Raw genomic sequence first — 17713 nt, 5'->3', positions numbered from 1 at the left:
TGCAGATGTTACAGAGACAGCTGGGAGATACTGAGCGTGCGTCACTCTGCTTGCACCGTGTGTGTGTGTGTGTGTGTGTGTGTGCCTGTGTGCCTGTGTATGTGTGTGTGTAGGATGGAGTGGCTACATTTGTCATGCTTTAAGCACATCATCTTTAAAATGTACTTTTTAAGTTTTGTATTACAGTTATAGTGTAATTTGGCATGGGGATAGTACTATTAGTATAACTGATAAAGTTGAAGTACAGTAAGTGAGTTTCACATTCAAAGCTCTGAACTATCCCTCATGGTAGTAATGTCAGACAGGACTGCAGGTGTATTGTCCTGTTGAGATTCCAGACTAGCAAGATGAATTGTGCGTGCTAACCCACCACCTATTAGGCTTTTCCTCTGAATGGGGTAGGACGTGTGACATTGGTCTCTCCAGGCCAAGTGTAATTGAGCAAGTTGATGTGCTGTATTAATGTGCTGTATGGCTTTGAGCTAATTCATACCCGCCTAACCCCACCCCATACAACGTCACTCTCCACCATGCTAACATCCCAACACTGGAGGTTCTGATAGTGTTTGGACTCTCTCTGAGTTATCTATCTCACAACAAGCTGCCTGGCCAACCTGTTTATTCATGCTTGGGATTTTCTCTCTTTCTTACTGCAGGGTTTTCAGTTCCTTCAGCCAAGCCGTTTGTTGGCTTCCAGATGTCGGCAGATCCCTCCAGTTACCTGCCCCAGCCTCTGTCCTACCATACCTTCCACCCGTCTCCTCACAGTGGCCCCATGAAGGCAGGAACCAGCCTCCTGGAGAGCAGTGCAATGTGGGACATGGCTTACGGCGCTCAGCCAATTAGAATTGGCGCTGCTGATTTGTCATCAGGGTCGTCAGGATACCAGTCTGGCACCAGCCATACAGGTGTGTGTTTATCTGAGTTTTAATGTAAACGTGTGTGTGTTTGCTTGTTTTCCTACATTCTCAGGACCCCAATGGTCAGACAATTCACTAGAATGTCCTGAAAGAGTCGGAAAACAATACCTTTTTTGAAAAGTCGGGATGTTTTTTGGGTCCTGAATTAGTTCAAATGCTATTTTAAGCTTAAGGTTTAGGATATTGGGGTTAAAGTTAGGGTTAGGTTTAGGATATTGGGGTTAAGGTTAGGGTTAGGTTAAAGGGTTAAGGAAAATAGGATTTTTAATGGTCAAATTTTCTACACTCCATAAAGTCCTGAAATGTCACAAAAACAAAGCTGTGTGTGTGTGTGTTCATGTATATGTTTTTTGGATGCCCTTTTATTAAAGAAATAATTGTGTTATATATTCTATACACATTTTTTAGGTTGTGAAATGTAACCAGTATTTTGATGTGTGGTTTGGTGCAGGTTCTGACCTATTGAAGGAGCAGCTGAGGGAGATCAGGAGTCTACGTCAACGCCTGGAGGATTCCATCCAGACCAATGACCGCCTCCGACAGCAGCTGGAGGAGAGACTGGTCAACCAAGCCAGAGACAAAGGTACTAGACCACCAACCCAACGTTACTCAGACCATGTCCATATATTTTAGACATCCAACTTTGCAGTCACTAGTGAAATGTACTGTCTGTCCTCATCCAGTCCTCTTCTTCTTCCTCCTCAGGTGCCCCCACCAACATCTACATCCAGGGCTTGGACTCTGTCAGCCAGCTTTCCAGTGAGATCAGAGCTCTGAAAGAGGAGAACCTCAGCCTGCAGGCCCGACTCCAAAAGGCCAGCAGAGGTAACTAACCGCCCGGCTCCTAGTACTCTCATTACTCCCTAATATACTCCTTATACACAAAATACTCTCAATACTCTTACACAGTGAGGGAGTTCGATTAAGCTGACGTGGGCAGGAAAAAGCGGCGAGGGAGGAGCGCCCTTTTCAAATCGAACAGTAATCTGCGCCGCTCGTTCATGTTGCCAACAAGGCAGCATGATGCATCGTTCAGAAACATACAACATATCTTTTCCATAAAATATACACTACCCCACTAAGTTTGGGGTCACTTAGAAATGTCCTTGTTTTTGAAAGAAAAGCCATTTTTTTGTCCATTAAAATAACATCAAATTTATCAGAAATACGGTGTAAACATTGTTAATGTTGTAAATGACTATTGTAAACGGCTGATTTTTAATGGAACATCTACATAGGCGTACAGAGGCCCATTATCAGCAACCATCACTCCTGTGTTCCAATGGCATGTTGTGTTAGCTAATCCAAGTTTAGCATTTTAAAAGGCTAATTGTTCATTAGAAAACCCTTTTGCAAATATCTTAGCACAGCTGAAAACTGTTGTTCTGATTAAAGAAACAATAAAACTGGCCTTCTTTAGACTAGTTGAGTATCTGGAGCATCAGCATTTGTGGGTTCGATTACAGGCTCAAAATGGCCAGAAACAAAGCACTTTCTTCTGAAACTCGTCAGTCTATTCTTGTTCTGAGAAATGAAGGCTATTCCATGCGAGGAATTGCTAAGAAACTGAAGATCTCGACCAACGCTGTATTCTACTTCCTTCACCGAACAGCGCTAACTGTCTCTAACCAGAATAGAAAGAGGAGTGGGAGGCCCCGGTGCACAACTGAGCAAGAGGACAAGTCCATTAGTGTCTAGTTTGAGAAACAGACGCCTCACAAATCCTCAACTGGCAGCTTCATTAAATAGTACCCGCAAAACACCAGTCTGTGTTTTGCGGGTACTATTTAATGAATAGTTTTTATTAATAATACTATTAATAGACCACCTTTACCCCACAAACAGAGACGCATACAAAGCTTTCCCTCGCCCTCCATTTGGCAAATCTGACCATAATTCTAACCTCCTGATTCCTGCTTACAAGCAAAAACTAAAGCAGGAAATACCAGTGACTTGCTCAATATGGAAGTGGTCAGATGACGCAGATGCTACGCTACAGGACTGTTTTGCTAGCACAAAGTGGAATATGTTCCGGGATTCATCCAATGGTATTGAGGAGTATACCATCTCAGTCACCGGCTTCATCAACAAGTGCATCGACGACTTCGTCCCCACAGTGACCGTACGTACATATCCCAACTAGAAGCCATGGATTACAGGCAACGTCCGCACCGAGCTAAAGGCTTGAGCTTTTAAGAAATCCCGCTATGCTCTCAGACGAACCATTACACAGGCAAAGCGTCAATACAGGACTAATATTGAATCCTACAACACCGGCTCTGACGCTTGTCGGTTGTGTTAGGGCTTGTACGCCATTATGGACTACAAAGGGAAACCCAGCTGCGAACTGCCCAGTGACGCGAGCCTACCAGATGAGCTAAATGCCTTTCATGCTCGCTTCGAGGCAAGCAACACTGAAGTATGCATGAGAGCACCAGCTGTTCCGGACAACTGTGTGATCACGCTCACCATAGCCGATGTGAGGAAGACCTTTAAACAGGTGAGCATTCACAAGGCCGCGGGGCAAGACGGATTCCCAGGACATGTACTCAGAGCATGCGAGGGCCAACTAGCAAGTCTCTTCACTGACATTTTCAACCTCTCGCTGACCAAGTCTGTAATACATGTTTCAAGCAGACCACCATAGTCCCTGTGCCCAAGAAAGTGAAGTGACCTGCCTAAATGACTACCGGCCAGTAACACTGACGTCGACAGCCATGACGTGCTTTGAAAGGCTGGTCATGGCTCACATCAACACCATCATCCTGGAAACCCTAGACCCACTCCAATTCGCATGACGCAATCTCAATCGCACTCCACACTGCCCTTTCCCACCTGGACAAAAGGAACACCTACAGTTGAAGACGGAAGTTTACATACACCTTAGCCAAATACATTTTAAACTCAGTTTTTCACAATTCCTGACATTTAAACCTATTAAAAATCCCATGTCTTAGGTCAGTTAGGATCACCACTTTATTTTAGGAATGTGAAATGTCAGAATAATAGTAGAGAGAAGGATTTATTTCAGCTTTTATTTCTTTCATCACATTCCCAGTGAGTCAGAAGTTTACATACACTCAATTAGTATTTGTTAGCATTGCCTTTAAATTGTTTAACTTGGGTCAAACGTTTTGGGTAGCCTTCCACAAGCTTCCCATAATAAGTTGGGTGAATTTTGGCCCATTCCTCCTGACAGAGCTGGTGTAACTGAGTCAGGTTTGCAGGCCTCCTTGCTCGCGCGCACTTTTTCAGTTCTGCCCACAAATGTTATATAGGATTGAGGTCAGGGCTTTGTAATTGCCACTCCCAATACCTTGACTTTGTTTTCCTTGAGCCATTCTGCCACATCTTTGGAAGTATGCTTGGGGTCAATTTCCATTTGGAAGACCCATTTGCGACCAAGCTTTGACTTCCTGACTGATGTCTTGAGATGTTGCTTCAATATATCCACATAATTTTCCTTCCTCGTAATGCCAACTATTTTAAAGTGCACCAGTCCCTCCTGCAGCAAAGCACCCCCACAACATGACTCTGCCACCCCCGTGCTTTACGGTTGGGATGGTGTTCTTCGGCTTGCAAGCTTCCCCCTTTTTGCTCCAAACATAATGATGGTCATTATGGCCAAGCAGTTCTATTTCTGTTTCATCAGACCAGAGGACATTTCTCCAAAAAGTATGATCTTTGTCCCCATGTGCAGTTGCAAACCATTGTCTGGCTTTTTTATGGTGGTTTTGGAGCAGTGGCTTCTTTCTTACTGAGCGGCCTTTCAGGTTATGTCGATATAGGACTCATTTTACTGTGGATATAGATACTTTTGTACCCGTTTCCTCCAGCATCTTCACAAGGTCCTTTGCTGTTGTTCTGGGATTGATTTGCGCTTTTCGCATCAAAGTACGTTCCTCTCTAGTCTCTAGGAGACAGAACACGTCCCCTTCCTGAGCGGTATGACGGCTGCGTGGTCCCATGGTGTTTATACTTGCCTACTATTGTTTGTACAGATGAACGTGGTACCTTCAGGCATTTGGAAATTGCTCCCAAGGATGAACCAGACTTGTTGAGGTCTACAAATGTATTTTCTGAGGTCTTGGCTGATTTCTTTTGTTTTCCCACGAGTGTCAAGCAAAGAGGCACTGAGTTGGAAGGTAGGCCTTGAAATACATCCACAGGTACACCTCCAATTTACACAAATTATGTTAATTCGCCTATCAGAAGCTTTTAAAGCCATGACATCATCTTCTGGAATTTTCCAAGCTGTTTAAAGGCACAGTCAACTTAGTGTGTGTAAACTTCTGACCCACTGGAATTGTGATACAGTGAATTATAAGTGAAATAATCTGTCTGTAAACAATTGTTGTAAAAATGACTTGTGTCATGCACAAAGTAGATGTCCTAACCGACTTGCCAAACCTATAGTTTGTTAACAAGAAATTTGTGGAGTGGTTGAAAAATGAGTTTTAATGAGTCCAACCAAAGTGTATGTAAACTTCCGACTTCAACTGTTTAATATTAGGTGGTGTCAGAAGAAGGCCCAAAAGACTCCAGTCACCCAAGTCATAGAGTGTTCTCTCTGCTATCACATAGCAAGTGGTACCGGAATGCCAAGTCTAGGTCCAAAAGGCTCATTAACAGTTTCTATCTCCATGCCATAAGACTGCTGAACAATTAATCAAATGGCCACCTGGATTATTTACATTGACCCCCCTCCCCTTTGTTCTTACACTGCTGCTACTTGCTGTTTGTTATCTATGCGTAGTCACTTTACCCCTACCTACATGTACAAATTACCTTGACTAACCTGTACCCCCGCACATTGACTCGGTACCGGTACCACCTGTATATAGCTTCGTTCTTGTTATTTTATTGTATAACTTTTACATTTTTTTTTACTTTAGTTTATTTAGTAAATGTTTTCTTAACTCTATTTCTTGAACTGCATTGTTTCATTTCACTGGCTCGTGACAAATAAAATTTGATTGGATTTGAGTGTACCTTAGGATACAAAATAGTACAATTAGAAATGTGTACATTTTGAAAAGGTACACATTTGCCTGTTTAGGGTACTTTTAGTCTTGTAGACTTCACCAAGTGAGAGCCTAAGTTTTATCACTGAAATTAAAGTCTTTATGACAATATATTATATATATACTGTATATCATAAGGCCTTTGACAGCCTATGTTTATCCCAACACAGTGTGGTCTGGAACTCCTGGTTTGCAGGCCACATTGGCCAAGTCACATTATGATGGCTTGCCACATATTTAATTCCTATTGGAATCCAGCCAGTTAGAAGAATTGGAACTTTAAATCATCTGTAACCTGTATTTAGAATGACTGACAAGGTAGGGGGAAAAATTATAAACTCAGCAAAAAAAGAAACATCCTCTCACTGTCAACTGCATTTATTTTCAGCAAATTTAACATGTGTAAATATTTGTATGAACATAAGATTCAACAACTGAGACATAAACTGAACAGGTTCCACAGACATGTGACTAACAGAAACGGAATAATGTGTCCCTGAACAAAGGGGGGTCAAAATCAAAAGTAACAGTCACCAGCTGCATTAAGTACTGCAGTGCATCTCCTCATGGACTGTACCAGATTTGCCAGTTCTTGCTGTGAGATGTTACCCCACTCTTCCACCAAGGCACAAGTTCCTGGACATTTCTGGGGGGAATGGCCCTAGCCCTCACCCTCCGATCCAACAGGTCCCAGACGTGCTCAATGGGATTGAGATCCGGGCTCAACACTGACATTCCTGTCTTGCAGGAAATCATGCACAGAACGAGCAGTATGGCTGGTGGCATTGTCATGCTGGAGGTTCATGTCAGGATGAGCCTGCAGGAAGGGTACCACATAAGGGAGGAGGATGTCTTCCCTGTAACGCACAGCTTTGAGATTGCCTGCAATGACAACAAGCTCAGTCCAATGATGCTGTGACACACTGCCCCAGACCATGACGGACCCTCCACCTCCAAATCGATCCCGCTCCAGAGTACAGGCCTCAAGTGTAACGCTCATTCCTTCGACGATAAACGCGAATCCGACCATCACCCCCGGTGAGACAAAACCATGACTCTTCAGTGAAGAGCACTTTTTGCCAGTCCTGTCTGGTCCAGCGACGGTGGGTTTGTGCCCATAGGCGTTGTTGTTGCCGGGGATGTCTGGTGAGGACCTACCTTAGAACAGGCCTACAAGCCCTCAGTCCAGTCTCTCTCAGCCTATTGCGGACAGTCTGAGCACTGATGGAGGGATTGTGCAATCCTGGTGTAACTCGGGCAGTTGTTGTTGCCATCCTGTACCTGTCCCGCAGTTGTGATGTTCGGATGTACCAATCCTGTGCAGGTGTTGTTACACGTGGTCTGCCACTGCGAGGATGATCAGCTGATCAGTAACGGGTGCAATAAGTCCATCTACTAACACATTGGATTCGTTTAGAAATGTTTATTTATCTTTGTGTAGCATAACATCAATCAATCAATCAATCAATCAATCAATATGCATGCGAAACACACAAACAAACAATTTTTAAATCAACCTGCAATAGAGCATGCTGGGAAATAGGATAATGATGGCATGGTTTTCAGAGCGTGATGATTGTACCTTTATATTCAAAATATGTACCGTTATACTATATTTCCAGTATCTGCACATGTACCCTAAAAGGTAACGGACAGTACCATGTGAGATTATACATTATGTCTACCTCTGAAGGTACATTATGTGTATTTTATGAGAGTGTGATTCACGAATGCAGTCAATGCTAACCCAGTTCAACCGGGGCATTAATCGAGTCCCCAGGTTCCGGCGGCCACAGCCTGACAGCGCTGCGGCGCCTAGGGGAGGGATCTCCTCTGGGCCCCGACGGATGCGGCTGTAATTGATTCGGAGGAGCAAGAGGAGGCGAGTTTGATAAGGACTCACCCCGTTCCCGTACAAAGGACCAAAGACAGCCTTTTAACAAAGTGACTTTTTAACATGTTTTCATGTCTTAAAAATGTCTACCTTGTTAAATCATTTGTACACATTTTAAATGGATTTTACAGAATTGGATGTTTTCACAAGATAAAGTACTTTTATTCATGGTTGTTTCTATTGTTTTTAAATAAGCAACATGTACTTTTTAACAAATTTAAATGTAATATTCAAATGCTGTGTTTTATGCTTTTATGCCGTTTTTATGTGTATAAAATTACGTACAAAAAAAGAGCAGTTTTTAAAGGAAATGCAACAATAAAACTTTTCAAATAAAAAATGTATCGAGTCCCCTCAATGAGAGAAGAATGATAACCATTGAGTGTTATGCCTCATTAGACCATATTATTACTTGTAATTTCTGTCTTAGTATCTGAGTTCCTCTGTACCCTCCCCCTAGACAGCAGTAAGGAGGCGGAACAGCTGCGGGAGGCGTTGCTGTTGGGGCGTGCCCGTGTGAAGGAGGCAGAGTTAGAGACCGAGCGGTGGGCGGAGCAGGGCAGGAAGCTGCAGAAGCAGACACAGGCTCAGACCCTGGAGATCACCCAGCTGAAACAGGACAGGCAGAACGACCAGGAGGCCATCAAAAGGTAGGAGGGGTGTGTGTGTGTGTGTGTGTGTGTGTGTGTGTATATAACTGTGCTATGTGTGCGTCCCCAGGTTGCAGCACGAGGTGAATGTCTTTGAGCAGCAGGTGTGTGAGAGCCGTGGCCTTATCCACTCTCTACAGTATAAGCTCCAGATGTACCACAGAGTGTGTGGCGTCCCCAAGAATACACATACAGGTGAGGGGTCACACTCAGGGGAGTCTGCGCCCATTGACCCCAGGGACCTGCATGTTCCGCTGGGGCAGCAGTTGACCTCTGCGACATGCCCTCCTGGAGCGAGGAGACAGCTCTTCCACGGTGAGAGCGAGGGAGTGCTACGCTGCATGCATTCTGGGACACGGTTACCATTGTTACCACATATTCTACCACATTTATTGGCACTTAACTAAGTGTACGAAATTGCACCCTATTCCCGCCTATATAATGCACTACCTTTGCCCAGAGCCTAAGTAGTAGTGCACTAAATAAGGAATAGGGCACCATGCCATTTGAGATTTACCCCAACTAACACTGATTCTCCACTCTTCCTCTCCTCCTCACAGACCCGGCTCTCTCTCCCCCTGTCCGAGAGACTGGACTCTTGAGCCCTGCTTCCCATCTCTCCCCCACACTGGAACCCCAGGAGGCTGACTCTTCTCTGGAGGGCCAAGCCCCAGACGGCTCTTTTACAAACCGTAATGGCCGCTACGCTGTGGGGCATGTTGATGACTTCCATGCCCTACAGCAGCAGATCCTGGAGGGACACGTCCTCATCGGCAACATGGAGACTGCCCTCCAGGCCACTGCCAACCATGCCCTGCTGGAGCTCAGCCTGGATAAGGTGAGAGGTCAGGGGTCATTTAGAGGTTAGAGGAGCAGCAGACATTTTACAGAGGAGTTAATGATCCCGAGAGTAACTTTTAGATCATTGGTTTAAATTCAATAAACTCATGCGTCATCTCAGTATTACTGTATACTGTATAGCTAGTTGAACTGAAAATATATCACACTTTTGTATTGTTATCCTGTGTTTTAGTTAGATTTGTTTAGTCAAACTGTCTCTGTGCATGTATCTTTCTCTGTGTGTCAGGCTGCGCATCCTGGCTTGGCGAGTAGACTGCTGACTAGCACTAAGACCCTGCGGCAGATCCTTGAGGAAGCCAACTCCTTGCTCAGAATGTTCTGGAGGGCAGCCCTGCCCAGTTGTGAGGGGTACTCTCAGAGCACCAAGGTCAGAAACACATACTCTTTATAAAGTATTCATAAAGCATTCATAATGCCTTCATATGCATGACATACAGAGACAATGTTCACTCTTTATGTTTGTTTGTAAGGGTTACGTTAAGGGGATTTGCTTTCGCTGTTAGCGTGTTATGTGTGTGAAGTTACTGATCATTGATTAGAGTTTGTGTGCTTTAGTGGTGACTTTGTTAATACATTTGTCCTGTCACTCCAGGTGGAATCAGTGTAACCTCACTGCTCTTTACAGGTGTTTGTAGATGTTTGATATGTGACGGTGTGTTTTTTTACTATCTCTGTGTGTCTAGGAGCTGTTTCTAAAGGATGAGGTCCACATGCTCCGTCAGCGGGTCTCACAGCAGGAGGAGGCTCTAAGGGACGCCATGGAGACACTGAAGAGCTCCAACCGCACCAAAGACAGCATGGAACACTTCATCGTCAGCCAACGTAAGTGACTCTCACTACTCTCGTCTCAGTTACACGTGTTCTCTCTTCCCCCACTATTCACCACTTTACCTCTCCCCTCCCCTCTGTTTTCTTCTCTCTCCCCCTTTCCTGTCTTATCCTATTCCTTTCATATTGCCCGCCTCATTTGCACAGTCATGTATCTTCCTGTTTGTTCATTCCTTTGTCCCTCATTTCTCGCTCTCTCTCACACACACTTTTTTTCCCTCCTCCTTTCTCTTCCACTGCCTTCTCCCTCTGTCGTGAACCGACTCATCTCTCTCTAACTCTTTCTTTCTCTCTCTGTCTCTTCATAATTGAATGTCCTTCACCATCCTCTGCCCCCCTCAGCGCAGACTCTGTAATGGCTCAGTGATATGACAGTGTGGCGTTTGTGTTTGCATGTGTATGTGCTGGGTGACAGTCACAGATGAATCATAACTGTTTTGTTTCTGGTTGTTTACAGTGTCGACAACAAAGGATGTCTTGAAGAAGGCACGGACAAATTTAGAGGTGAGCTCACTTTTTTTTTTACAGGGTCTGGCTTATTTCTTTCTTCTCATACCCTCTATAAGGCTGTTATTTTACTTATTTCTATCTTATGCAGTCTTTAGAAAAATCACTGTTAGGTATTCCATCTGCTCTCTTTTTCTATCTCACCCGCCCTCCTCTCTCACCTCACCTGCACTCTATCTACCTCTGTCTCGCTCCCTCTTGCTCTACCTTGAGTTATTCCAGGAGAACAAGCAGAGAATGTCCTCCCTTGGCCTCACTTCTCCCCCCCTTCCTGCTCCTCTTCGTCCTCTTCCTCCTGTCCCTGGGTTGGTAAAGGTACTGCTTCCTGGCTTTCCGTGCCTGTCAGTGTGCCTGTACCAGCTTCCTGTAATCCACCCTGCCTATAACCACCATCTAGAGGTCTTCATGGATCCACCTGTACCCGAATACCCGAGACCTGATCTGGGACCCAAGCGGGTCCAGATCCAGAATTCTAAATAATGTCACGGGTCGGGGTCGGATTTGTTATGATTGTCACGGGTCTCGGGTATGGGTAATTTTAACTGACTTGTCCGGAATGAGCCATAGAGATCTGAACTCGACTGCTGCAGTAGAGAGAGAGAGAGAGATTTTTTTTATTTATGCTGCTGCTCTTGCTTTTGATGAGAGTGGAGCGTGTAGCTTGTTGTTGGCCAATCATGAGTCATCAAAGCGGCAATAGGCTACAGTCATAGAGCTCACTCCGTGTGTGGCAAAAGTTAGGAGATATATAATCAATGGAAGATGGAATTACAATGACAGAATTTAAAGTTAAAGGAGAAGGATGGGCTACAATGACCAAGAGCCAACAGGTAGGGTCTACTTAATATTCTGAATGGAGCTGTTGTTATTTGTAACTGTACGATTAGAAAGTGCGTGCACTGCAGCCTGTTAGCCCAGCTAGCTAACGTTAGCTAGTTTAACTAGCTTCTCGCGGTTTGGTGTAGTCAAAACAGGTACTACGTAATCATATTTTATGATAAATAACCTACCTATGGCAATTATTAGTCTACTATAGCGTAAGTCGGCTTGGTTGGTTGCTGTCTCGCATCTCTCGCTCCCTCCTCTCCGTGTCACTCGCTCACAGTACAGCCCCTCCCTGCCTGCTAGAGCGGCCCCTCTCTCCCTCCTGTTGCGCATTATCAGTTCTGGTTAGTAAAGTAATCCTACTTCCCTCACTCGGATCAGATCGAGTCTGGATCCGACCAGATCTATATACGAAACGGGTGTAGTTGTCCTCGGGTCCGTTTGGAACGGGTCTCTATATTTAAAAAAACTAAAAACATTGACGAGTCCGGGTGGGAAAGCCCCAGGTCCATTTCGGAACCCGCGAAGACCTCTACCACCATCCTTTAACAGTAGAGTAGAACGCCCCCTAATGGCATTAAACAGCAGTACATGATCCTCTCTGACACTTTCACTTAGTTTTGTAATACCATTGTACATAAAAGATCTTCTAACACCTCCTTATTGGATCATACTTGTTGTAGGCCTACCATCAGCAGATTTAAGTGACCCTACTTTAATTTGCTAGTGTCTAAGTATGAGTGTATTAATATTACACTGGTTAGGAAATAAATAAGTATGTGAATTATTTTGGTAATTTTAGTGAAAAATCTTTAATGGAGGGTTTTCATTGTCTTATTTCAGATAGCGCAATGACTCAGGATAACATAAGTCATGACATTACATAGTAACATGAAATATAAGTATGCTGACCCTTCCTCCTTTTGTCTCTTCCTCCCACTCAGGTGAAATCCCAAGAGGCTTCTGCGAGCTCACCCATTCTGCTGGTTCGGGTGTTGTGAAGCAACAGATAAAGGCTCCATCACCCAGAACTCCTACCGTGGCCCAGTAATACCCAGGGTCTGACCCAGGGGGTTAACAGACTGCACCCTCCACAGCCAGCCTCTTTGTGATGCACCAGCTTCAGCCTCCTCCTAATACTGGGAGACAGGACAGGACTCTTCCTGTTTAAAAGGAAACAAAGTACATAACAGGTCTCTGCTTAAATAGGGGGGACACTACAGTTGAGGGGAGACGGTCTGATAGTCAGTAGAGGTTCAACCAGGTACTCTCTGTGATGTCGACGACTGCCTATCTCAGGTGTTATGTATAGCTTTTGTAGGTGCTACGAAGGTTTCTCAACTGAAGTGTATCCCCTATTTTACCTGATATACAGTACCAGTCAAAAGTTTGGACACACCTACTCCTTCAAAGGTTTTCTTTATTTTTACCATTTTCTACATTTGAGATAATAGTGAAGACATCAAAACTATGAAATAACACATATGGAATAATGTAGTAACCCAAAAAAGTGTTAAACAAATCAAAATAAATTTTATATTTGAAATTCTTCAAAGTAGCCACCTTGCCTTGACAGCTTTGCACACTCTTGGCATTCTCTCAACCAGCTTCATGACGTAGTCACCTGGAATGCAATTCAATTAACAGGTGTGCCTTGTTAAAAGGTATTTTTTTGAATTTCTTTCCTTCCCAATGCGTTTGAGCCAATCAGTTGTGTTGTGACAAGGTAGGGGTGGTATACAGAAGATAGCTCTATTTGGTATAAGACCAAGTCCATATTATGGCAAGAACAGCTCAAATAAGCAAAGAGAAATGACAGTCCAGTCCATTCCATTTTTTTTTATGAAAATGCGTTTTTTTGGCAGAAATGCTTTCTCGAACATGTGAACTTTCATGTGCCTTAGTAACAAACTTGTATGCCATCAGTAAATATGAATAAACTTGTTAAATTAAGAGCCTTGTTGGTTAAGCCACAGAAAAAGTCAGCAACCTTCCCACTAGCCATGATTGGCTGAGAAAATGAGTGGGCTGGACATGTCGAGAGATGAGTTCGCATTGGTCTGCCATATAGAAGGCTTTTTTCTGTCTATTTGAGCTCGTCAGTCTGTGTTGGTAATCCTGTCGAACACAGCTTTTTTTAATGCATTGTGTAGTGGAGCTGCATAATTGTTGCTCTCCACTTTCTGGAGGATCAAGTTTTGAAATAAGTGGAATTAGAGTATGATAGCTACATCTTCAAACTAAGGGCAACCGTTGTATGGCAATTCCTGACAGGGAGATGCGTCCATCATGCATGGATACCCCCACTCTCAACTTAAACTGGTGACTGAACTAAGATTTGTTTAAGGCAATGGTATTGCTGTTGTGATTAATTGTGTAGTTTTGGGTACCGGTAGTTAGGAGTATGGCAAACACTTTATTTATTTTCTAGGAGACAGACTGAGTCAGTGAGGGTGGTGAAAGGGAAAGAGCCAGGAAGAGAAACTTCAGAGGACAGTGTCACATCCACGGCAGGACCAGGTGTCAACCTTGTTGCCAGCAGCATCAGTATAGGGGACAGTGGCACAGCATTGTCCAGTTACCTCAGTGATGGCACAAAACCAAATCAGCCACACCCACAATTTATAGAACCGCAAACTCTTGCCAACAGAGGGTTGACGTTTCAAGAGAGATGGTTTCGCGATTTCCCCTGGCTACATTATAATCCATCAATAAAAGGAGTGTTGTGTTTTCACTGTAGCCAAGAGTTTAAGCCAGCCATCTTTTGGCCAAAGAGCAGATGCTGCCTTCATTAGTGCAGGATTTAGGAAGTGGAGAAAAGCCATTGAAAAATTCACAGCACATCAAAACTGCCAAACCCACCTCCACTTTGTAACTGTAACAGCACACCAGCTAAATCCAATCAGTGCCCAGTTATCCAGCGCGTGGGGTAAACAGCAGGAGGACGCAAGGCATTGCTTGATGAAAATTGTTAGTTCGGTGCGGCATGTATTAAGACAGGGACACGCCTTTAGAGGCCACACGGATGACAGTGCGAATTTATACCAGCTTTTGAAAGTTAGGGCAGAAGAGGATGATCCCATTTTACTGAAGTGGTTTACAGAGCGTACCACAATGTACACAAGCCCCAAAGCGCAGAATGAAATTCTGAACATTATGGCCAATACAGTCATTCAAGGCATTGCAGCTGAGATTAGGTCTCTTCCAAATGTACAAATTTCAGTAATTGTTGATGGTACTCAAGATGTCTCTGGTGCTGAACAGGAGAGTATCTGCCTGCGTTATGTTGACCACGACCTTGTCCCTCACGAGGAGTTTATTGGGCTTTTCAGAGTGTCGGAGACAACAGGCGAGGGCATTGCGAAAGTGGCAACTGATGTGTTGTTGAGGCTCAATTTGCCCATGTCTGGCTTAAGTGGGCAGAGTTACGATGGTGCCGCAAACATGGCAGGAAATACACAGTTGCACAGGCAATTGTGAGGAGGCAGCAGCCATTAGCCCTCTATGTGCATTGTGGAGCACACTGTGTGAATCTGATTACACAGGCTGGCTGCTCAGCCTCCCCACTGATCCGGGATTCCCTTTCTTGGGTCCATCAGTTAGGTGTCCTCTATGGCCAGTCAGGAAAGTTCAAGAGCATGTTTGAATCAATTGCCACGTCCGGAGATACACGTCTGATCACCCTGAAACCCCTATGTCCAACAAGGTGGGCTGTGCAGAATACTGCTATTAGACCTGTGCTAGGGCAGTATGAGTAGGTACTAAGCAGCCTAGAGGAGATGTCAAAAACTGAATCCAAAACAGCTTCAACTGCCAGTGGCTTATTTGAGCACTTCAGCAAAGGCAAGCCTGTGTTGGGCCTCACACTTGCCTCTGCTGTTCTTGGAGAGCTTGAATGCCTAAACATTTCACTGCAGAAGAAAACCCAGACTGTCTCTGGTATGCAGGCTGCAGTCGAGTGTGTGCGGTCATCTCTTAGGGGCAAGAGAAATGATGAAAGCTACCTTTGACTGTATGAGAAAGCAACAACATTGATTGACTCCATTGAATCCATTGAGACACACTCAAGACAATTTGCTGGCAAAGCAGTGGTTCACTATAGGGCACCAAGTGTTGGATGGTGTGGAGGTTCAGTTTGGTGACTGTTTTGACCAGGACAGACGTCCTGCAAAAGTTGGAAAGAGCGCTTCTCACGAGGGAGTTGGATGAGTCTCTAGATCAGTACCCTGAGATGAACATAGATTCTCTTTCAGTGCAGTTGCCTCTTTCGCAACAAATACCCCTGTAGCAGCAGTGGAGAGGCAGCAGAGGTCCCCAGGAGACTTCCAGTGGAGGTGCAGGGGTTGTTTGACCAAGTTGAGTTGCTGATCAGAATTCTGATTGTGGTGCCAGTGTCTTCATGTGAGGCTGAGAGGAGTTTCAGTGCACTCCGCAGGTTAAAGACTTGGCTACGGGCTAGCATGGGCCAAGAGAGACTGAACGGCGCAGTTGTCTGTAATGTACATAAAGACAGGCTGGACAGTCTCAAGAGCGAAAATATCTGCCAGCAATTTGTTGGATCCATTGAAACACGCATATGTTTGGTTCTTTTGTTCAGTAGTGTGTATAGCAGTGGTTCTCAACCTTTTTTGGGTACTGGAACCCCTGCATATTTTGAGGCAAGGCGGGCAAGGTTTTGAGCGGTCCTCAGGGACCTCCACCCCCTCCATATTATATGTAAAGTTACTGGAATCCTTGTGGTGCTGAATACGTTCATTACACTTTTTTATTTCACGGACCCCTTCCAATTACACCAGGGACCCCTAGGGGTCCACGTACCCCTGTTTGAGAACCCCTGGTGTATAGTATGATATTTTTGTTCAGTAGTTTTCAGTTTTTAGTACATGACAGTACACTTACTAATTATTTATTTTATGTTATTTAATTTAAAATGACATACTTTGTGTGACATACTTCTCCATAGCTGCTGTTTGAAGAGTTGAGACACTGACTGAACAATAAATAAGTATTTTTGAAGAATATTTTGGTTGATTTATTTGGGTTATTCATTGAAGTAGATTCGCTTTTAGAACTGTACTTATTTTGAGCTTTTTGTTCTTGTAAAGCTATTGTAGTACATGCAGGCCAGTGGCACATATTTAATGACTATATAAATGTATCAGAAAAAGTCAAATAAAAAGGTCAATTCAATACGGAGACCAACTTTGCGATGGTTCTCAATGGAGATTATTTTAGATGAGATTTCACCATGTTCATTGTATTTATGAAAACTGCACCCATACAGTGTACAGTACCATTGCCACCTACTGGCCTTTCTTGGTGTTGCTGGTTGTAAATACAAATACCTGCATACATACTGGACTGATAAGGAACACTGCTATAACTATTATTATTAGTATTATAATGATTTAAACATTTGAACAAGTTGGGACAACCCTTCAGTTAACTACCTATCAATTATCCAGCAGTAGTAATTATGGTTCCTCAATATACATTTAACATATTACAACGTAGGCTATGTGTTACAGCACTACTTTTGGTGTCCCCCTCAGGAATTGATCTTGAGAAAATGTCATGTAATTGTCCCCTCCAAAGTTGATATCAGATTTTCGCCCCTGCCTCCGACGCTGTACGTTAAATTGTGACGTGTCACGACGTAACGTATAGCACGCATAGAGCAACTCATTCTGTGACATACAGCCTCGCTCCACCAGGTGTAGCGCTTCTCGCAGTTTAAAAATAAGAAAGGGACAGGGACAGGGTGAGGGGGGATACCTAGTCAATTGCCCAACTGAATGCATTCATTTTTTGCGTCATCGCTGCAAGCCATCATGACTCTCAAAAGCCGCGACAGCCGCTGTTTACTTCTGAAGAAGTAAATAGTTACTTCTGTTTACTTCGCCCTAAAAAGCCGATTTAAAATTCGACACAAACTGTCAAATAGGTAATGACACATTATATAAGCTCTTTATAATGTTTTATTTACATTTTAGAGGTGATAAGTTGGACAGATCGGGGGGAAAAAAACGTTTCCCCACACAGCTCATCTCCCCCTTTCCCTATCACGCAGTAGGTTTCACTTCCCCACCCGTAATTTTTAAAAGGCCCAACGGAGCTCATTGCCTTCTTTAATCATGGAGAGACGGGCAGCATGAAGGTCTCATTGATTTTACTGTAAAGGGGAGAAATTGTGCTTTTCAATGG

At 44.0% G+C, this 17713-nt stretch overlaps 1 protein-coding gene across 1 annotated transcript in view; it reads left to right on the top strand.

Moving 5' to 3' along the window:
* LOC120052673 (myomegalin-like) overlaps positions 1-12964 on the top strand; it is a 40478-nt gene extending 27514 nt beyond the window's left edge. Inside the window, exons 22-31 of the mRNA XM_038999722.1 lie at positions 657-908; positions 1372-1503; positions 1626-1745; positions 8299-8488; positions 8559-8803; positions 9049-9326; positions 9576-9716; positions 10033-10171; positions 10635-10681; positions 12454-12964. Of these exons, the coding sequence (XP_038855650.1) occupies positions 657-908; positions 1372-1503; positions 1626-1745; positions 8299-8488; positions 8559-8803; positions 9049-9326; positions 9576-9716; positions 10033-10171; positions 10635-10681; positions 12454-12510 (1601 nt within the window). The 3' untranslated portion in view covers positions 12511-12964. The remainder of the gene's footprint in view (positions 1-656; positions 909-1371; positions 1504-1625; positions 1746-8298; positions 8489-8558; positions 8804-9048; positions 9327-9575; positions 9717-10032; positions 10172-10634; positions 10682-12453) is intronic.
* The last annotated feature ends 4749 nt before the right edge of the window (positions 12965-17713 follow it).

This window comes from Salvelinus namaycush, chromosome 8, assembly GCF_016432855.1.
Source record: "Salvelinus namaycush isolate Seneca chromosome 8, SaNama_1.0, whole genome shotgun sequence".
Lineage (NCBI taxonomy): Eukaryota > Metazoa > Chordata > Actinopteri > Salmoniformes > Salmonidae > Salvelinus > Salvelinus namaycush.
Note: the sequence above shows the minus strand (reverse complement) of the source record. Positions and strands in the feature narration are given on the sequence as shown.